The 7,551-nt window shown below is 42.2% G+C and overlaps 1 protein-coding gene across 1 annotated transcript in view; it reads right to left on the bottom strand.

Moving 5' to 3' along the window:
• The window catches only part of NIPA1 (non imprinted in Prader-Willi/Angelman syndrome 1), a 52,540-nt gene that overhangs the window by 9,356 nt on the left and 35,633 nt on the right, over positions 1–7,551 (bottom strand). The window contains exon 4 of the mRNA XM_003800157.3: positions 7,025–7,185. Coding sequence (XP_003800205.1) covers positions 7,025–7,185 — 161 coding nt within the window. The remainder of the gene's footprint in view (positions 1–7,024; positions 7,186–7,551) is intronic.

The following is a 7,551-nucleotide window of genomic DNA, read 5'->3' on the forward strand; positions in this document are numbered from 1 at the left end:
TCTGCAGGAAACACACCTAGCCTCAAAAGACAAATTAAAACTCAGAGTTAAGGGTTGGAAAACAATTTTTCAGGCAAACAAAATTCAGAAGAAAAGAGGGGTTACAATCTTATTTTCAGATACATGCGGATTTGAAGCAACTAAAGTCAAAAAAGACAAAGATAGTCACTTCATACTAGTCAAGGAAAAAATACAACAAGAAGACATTTCAATTCTAAATATTTATGCACCCAACTTAAATGCTCCCAGATTCTTGAAACATACCTTACTTAATCTGAGCAATATGATATCCTATACCACCATAATAACAGGGGACTTTAACACTCCTCTCACTGAGCTGGACAGATCCTCTAAAACAGAAATTAAACAAAGATATAAGGGACTTATCTGAGGCCCTAGAACTGTGCTTGAGACACATATAGAACACTCCAGGCCAAAGCTGAAGAATATACATTCTTCTCATCAGCCCATGGAACATTCTCCAAAATTGATCATATCCTAGGACAGAAAACAAACCTCAACAGAATCAAAAGAATTGAATTTTACCTTGCATCTTGTCAGACCATAAGGCGCTAAAGGTGGAATTCAACTCCAACAAAAACGTATAACCCCACACAAAGGCATGGAAATTAAACAACCTTCTGTTGAATGACAGTTGGGTGTAGGAAGAAATAAAAGAGGAAATCATTAGCTTCCTTGAGTCTAACAACAATGAAGACACAAGCTACCAAAACCTGTGGGATATTGCAAAAGCAGTTCTGAGAGGAAAAATTACCACTCTAGATGCCTACATTCGAAAAATAGAAAGCACATCAACCAACTCACAAGCCATCTTATGGAATTGGAAAAAGAAGAACAATCTAAGCCTAACCCAATAGAAGGAAAGAAATATCCAAAATTAAATCAGAGATTAATGAAATTGAAAACAAAAGAATCATTCAGAAAATTAATGAAAGAAGGAGTTGATTTTTTGAAAAAATAAATAAAATAGATCAACTTTTGGCCAAACTAACTAGAAATAGAAAAGAAAAGTCTCTAGTAACCTCAGTCAGAAATGATAAAGGGGAAATAACAACTGACGCCACAGAGATACAAGAGATCATCTCTGCATACTACCAGAAACTCTATGCCCAGAAATTTGACAATGTGAAGGAAATGGATCAATGTTTGGAACCACACCCTCTCATTAGACTTAGCCAGAATGAAATAGATCTCCCAAACAGACCAATTTCTAGCACTGAAAGAAACAATAAAAAATCTCCCAACAAAAAATGCCCTGGTCCAGCTGGCTTCACACCAGAATTCTATCAAACCTTCAAGGAAGAGCTTATTCCTGTATTGCAGTAATTATTCCAAAAAATTGAAGAGGAAGGAACCTTCTCAAACATGTTCTACAAAGCAAACATCACCCTGATACCAAAACCAGGAAAATACCTAACTAAAACGGAAAACTTCAGACCAATTTCACTAATGAATATAGAGGTAAAAATTCTCAACAAAATCCTAGCCAAGAGATTACAGTTTATCATCAAAAAAGCAAGTCCATAAATGTTTATTCACCATATCAAAAGAAGCAAAAACAAAGACCATATGATCCTCTCAACAGATGCAGAAAAAGCATTAAATAAAATCCAGCATCCTTTTCTAATTAGAACACTGAAGAGTATAGGCATAGGTGGCACATTTCTTAAACTGATCAAAGCTATTAATGAGAAACTCACAGCTAATATTTTACTGAATGGAGTAAAACTTCCACTTTGAACTGGAACCAGACAAGGTTGTCCTCTGTCGCCATTACTATTCAACACAGTGCTGGAAGTTCTAGTCAATACAATTAGGCAAGACAAGGAAATAAAGGGCATCCAAATGGGAGCAGAGGAGGTCAAACTCTCCCTCTTTGCTGATGATATGATCTTATACTTAGAGAACCCCAAAGACTCAACCACAAGACTCCTGGAAGTCATCAAAAAATATAGTAATGTCTCAGGATATAAAATCAATATTAACAGGTCAGTAGCCTTTGTATATGCCAACAACAGCCAAGATGAGAGGCTAATGAAAGACACATTGCCATAGCTTCAAAGAAAATGAAATACCTAAGAATATACCTAACAAAGGAGGTGAAGGACCTCTATAAGCAAAATTATAAAACCCTAAGAAAGGAAATAGCAGAGGATATTAACAAATGGAAGAACATACCATGCTCATGGCTGGGAAGAATCAACATTGCTAAAATGTCTATACTTCCCAAAGCAATCTACCGATTCAATGCCATCCCTATTAAATTACCAACATTGTACTTTCAAGACTTGAAAAATATGATTCTGCATTTTGTATGGAACCAGAAAAAAACCCATATAGCTAAGGCAATTATTAAAAATAAAAACGTAGCCAGGGGCATCACCATACCACATTTAAGGCTGTACTACAAGGCCACAGTGTCAAGACAGCATGGTACTGGCACAAAAATAGAGACACAGACATTTGGAATCAAATAGAAAACCAGGAGATGAAACTAACATCCTACAACCACCTAACCTTTAATAAACCAAACAAGAACATTCACTGGGGGAAAGACTCCCTATTCCATAAATGATGTGGGTAGAAGTGGATATCCATGTGTAAAAGACTGAAACTGGACCCACACCTTTCTCCTCTCACAAAAATTGATTCAAGATGGAAAAAGGACTTAAATGTAAGGCATGAAATGAAGAAAATCTGCAAAGAAAGGATAAGAAAAACACTGGAAGATATTGGCCTGGGGAAAGACTTTATGAAGAAGGCTGTCGTGGCAATTGCAACAGCAAAAATAAACAAGTGGGACTTAATTACATTGAAAAGCTTCTGTACAGCTAAGGAGACAACCACCAAAGCAAACCGACAACCTACAATGGGAAAGGATATTTGCATATTTTGAATCAGACCAAAGCTTGATAACTAGGATCTATAGAGAACTCAAATTAATACACATGACAAAGTCAACAATCCCATTGTTCCCCAATGGGGAAGAGAGATGAATAGAACCTTCTCTAAAGAAGACAGATGAATGGCTAACAAACACATGAAAAAATGCTCATGATCCCTAATTATTAGAGAAATGCAAATCAAAACCACCCTGAGATAGCATTTAACACCAGAGAGAAATGCCTACATCACAAAATCTCAAAACTGTAGATGCTGGTGTGGATGTGGAGAGAAAGGAACACTGTTACACTGCTGGTGGGCCTGCAAAATAATATAATCTCTTTGGAAGGAAGTATGGAGAAACTTCAAAGAACTCAAGCTAGACCCCCCACTTGATCCTGCAATCCCATTACTGGGCATCTACCCAGAAGGGAAAAAATCCTTTTATCATAAGGACACTTGCACTAGACTGTTTATCGCAGCTCAATTTACAATTGCCAAAATGTGGAAACAGCCTAAATGTACCCTAACCCAGGAATGGATTAACAAGCTGTGGTAGAGGTATACCATGGAATACTATTCAGCCATTAAAAAAATGGAGACTTTACAGCCTTTGTATTAACATAGATGGAAGTGGAACACATTTTTCTTAGTAAAGCATCACAAGAATGGAGAATCCTATGTATTCAATTTTGATATGAGGACAATTAATGACCTAGTACATGGTGGGGGTGGGGGAAGGGGAGAGCAAAGGGAGGGTAAGAAGGAGGGCGGTGGGGTCTCAGTGTGTGACACACCTCCTGGGGGCAAGACTTAATTGTAAGAGGGACTGTACCTAACAAATGCAATCAGTGTAGCCTGGTTTCTTATACCTTCAACAATTAAAAAAAAAAAAAGACCACATATTATATCCACTCATTCATATTCATTGATGTGAAATGTTTAAAATAGACACATCCAGAAAGACAGAAAAGTAGACTACTGGTTGTGTAGGGCTGGGGAGTTGGGGGTGGGTAGTGGAAGTGGATCCTAATGGGCACAGGGTCTTTCTTAGGTGATGAAATGTTCTAAATCTGATAGTTGCACAATTCTATGAACATACTAAAAAAAGTACTCATTGAATTGTATACTTTAAGTGGATGAATTGTATCACATATGAATTATAGTTCAATAAAGCTGGTAAAAATGAAAAAAAAAAAAAGAGTTACTCTCCCTCTCAGAGGACTGTGTTGTTGATGGTGAGACTTCCTGGGCATTGGGGTTAGGACACAACACCCCCCTCTCAGTCTGTTTGCAGCTGGCAGATTCCCAGCAGCTTTGCACAGGGTGTGGGGTCTCTCAGAGTCGCACTTGAGCATTTTCACAGTGCAATCCGTATTTTATTGTAAAACACTGTCCTGCTATTTCTCCTTTATGTAACAGTTAGGGCTAATTATATTGATGGCTTTGAGATTATAAAATTATACAAGGAGGTTGTATTCTCTGTGAATTCCATTCCTAGATCGAAAATGGACCTGCCCGGCAAACCAGCGGGTAAGGACAGGCAGACCAGCAAAGCAAGTGCGGTCACACAAACTGCCATGTGGATCAGACAGCAGGGACTACTCTCCAGAGGTGAGAAAAAGCATCTAGGGCGCCCTGCTCTTAGAGCGGGTTTGGGAGACACTACAGGAAAGTGACCCTGGAAAGTCAGGGGAGAGCTACCAGGAGCCTGACCTACAAACTGCAGGGGGGGGGGGCAATGGAAAGCAGGGAGATCCACGCGTGTGAGGGTGTCTGGGCCGTGGCAGGAAGCAGAGGTGCTCTGAATGGGACTGTGCAGGAGGGTCAGGATGAGCAGGGGGCTGTGTGTGGAGCAGCCCAGGCCTCTCTCAGGGGCCGGGCAGGGAACGTTGAGGCCCAGAAGGGAAATAATTTGATTAGGTTTCAGAAGGGCCCAGGCATCAAGATGGCTGGGACGGGGATGGGTGGGGGCAGGGGAAATAACAAGAAGTGTCACCCCAGGGCGGCAGTGCCAACGGGCAGGAGTTAAGGGGTGGGCAGTGGCCTGTGGGGAGAGAGGGGCAGGAGTGGGCACGCCAGCCATAAGGCTGCTCAGACGTGCCTCAGTAGCCGCACCTGAGAACCGGGCAGCTTGGAAAGACAAACCCACATCCAAGAAAACCTCGCTATTTTCACGTGCTCAACCTTGAATTCTCAGTTGCCTTTTGAGCAGGGAGCCAGGTGCTCTTCAGTTTTGTGGCTGTTACCTTATATCAGCCTTTAAATTTTATTTCATTATCACTCCCCCAAAGAACCATTTGACACTTTTCACTCTAATCGCTCATCCCAGGAATTTTTTAGTTTTTTTTTTTTTTTGAGACAGGGTCTTGCTAGGTTACCTTGGCTACAGTGCAGCGGCACCATCAGGGCTCACTCTGCCCCCTGTGAAATTTTAACATCACTGATATATGAATATCTGTTTACATCCTGCATCTACATCTATGCTTTATACATTAGAAGAACGTGAGGAGGTGGCCCTGGTGGCTCACACCTGTAATCCCAGCACTTTACTTGGACTTTTTTTTTTTTTTGCAGTTTTTGGGTGGGGCTGGGTTTGAACCCGCCACCCCAGCATATGGGGCGGGCGCCCTACTCCTTTGAGGCACAGGCACTGCCCAACCCCAGCCCTTTAGAAAGCTGGGGCAGAAGGATCATTGGAGACCAGGCTGGGCAACATAGTGAAACCCAGTCTCTACCAAAATAAATCTCCCCTACTCAATACTAACATGAAATTAGTAGATGAACAACCACAGGTCCACACAAGAGAAGCACAGCTACATTCAAGAAGGGTGGGGAGAGGGGGATTAGATCTCACACCTAATGTGGTACAATGGAGGGCACAGGGCACACCTCCTGGGTGAGGGACTCAACTACAATTCAGACTTTACCTAACAAATGCAAACAGTGTATGTATCCTTATGTTAATCTGAAAAAAATAAATAAGAAGAATTAGCTGGGTGTAATGGCATTTCCCTGTAGTCTCAGCTGCTCAGGAGGCTCCAGTGAACTATGATTTTGCGACTGCTCTCCAGCCTGGGTGACGGAGGGCAACACTGTCTCTTAAAAAAAAGTATGAGATTTTTCTCCCCCCAGGACTGTTTTTGCTCTCTAGGGGTGATCCTGAAAGAACACGTGCCTTTAGAGAGCTTTCCTCAATGTTCCCTTGCCTTCCTCTCTTTGAATATCATGGATCACATATGATTCAGCCATTTCAGAGATGTATAAACAAGTACGGATTTTTTTTTTTTTTTGAGACAGAGCCTCAAGCTATCCCCCCTGGGTAGAGTGCCATGGCATCACAGCTCACAGCAACCTCCAACTCCTGGGCTCAAGCGAGTCTCCTGCCTCAGCCTCCCAAGTAGCTGGGACTACAGGCGACTGCCACAACGCCCGGCTATTTTTTTTTTTTTGGTTGCAGCCGTCATTGTTGTTTGGCAGGCCTGGCTGGATTCGAACCCACCACCTTAGGTGTATATGGCTGGCGCCCTAGCCACAAGCACCGAGCCACAAGTACGGATTTAAAATTTCCTCTGAAGCAATTATTTCACAAAAATTCATTCCGTTGTTTTTACCTACAGAAAGAAAAAATAAGGAAAATGAATAAATTGAGTGGCCACAATAGTATTATTTTATATGCCAGGTTTTAAAAAAAGTTTTTCACGTTAAAAACAAAAATTTCTTTCCTGGCTGGGTACGGAGGCTCATGCCTGTAATCCTAACACTTTAGGAGGCCAAGGCAGGTGGCTCCCTTGATCTCATGAGTTTGAGACCAGCCAGAGCAAGAGCGAGACTAGGTATTTACTTAAAACAGAAAAACTGAGGCAAGAGGATTGCTTAAGCCCAAGAGTTGAAGGTTGCTGTGAGCTATGATGATGCCATAGCAGTCCGTGGGAAGGCAGAGGTGTCCAAGTGGGTAGAAGGGCAGCAGGAAGGAGTCCATGGGGAGGGAGGCTGGATGGGCAGGGAGTGAAGGTCCACAGGGCTGGGGGCCTGGGCCAGGCACACACAGGTTTGCCAGAGCTGCTAGCAGGTGTCAGGGCAGAGGCCCGGATGCAGGACCGGGGCTCCCCGCACTCACCTGGATTGGTCAGCTTCTCTTCCAGCTCTGCCTGCGTCGTCACACTCTCCGACTTCGGGGAGTGGATAATGAGCACCACGGAGCCTGCACAGCTCAGCAGACACCCCAGCTTGCCCAAGATGTTGAGCTTTTCCTTAAGAAGGTAAGAAGCTAAAATAGACCTTCAGTGTAAAAAACAAAGCACAGTCATTAGAGTTTAAATCCACCCAACTGACCTCCTTCTACGAACTGCAGATATTTTGTCTATAAAAAAATCATGTTTTTGAGGGTGCCTGTGGCTCAAAGGAGTAGGGCGCTGGCCCAATATGCCAGAGGTGGCCGGTTCAAACCCAGCCCCAGCCAAAAACTGCAAAAAAAAAAAAAATAATAAAATAAAATATATATACATACTTACTGTGGTTTGAACTTCTTTTGAAAATAATTTACTTAGTGATCTTTAAAAATGTTCCTGGCACCCAAGATCCTCTCAAGGCACACCTATGTGACATGACACACTGGTTGAAAATCACTGTCATGGAGTGATTAAC

This window comes from Otolemur garnettii, unplaced genomic scaffold, assembly GCF_000181295.1.
Source record: "Otolemur garnettii isolate 467f Iridium unplaced genomic scaffold, OtoGar3 scaffold00170, whole genome shotgun sequence".
NCBI classification, from domain to species: Eukaryota; Metazoa; Chordata; class Mammalia; order Primates; family Galagidae; genus Otolemur; species Otolemur garnettii.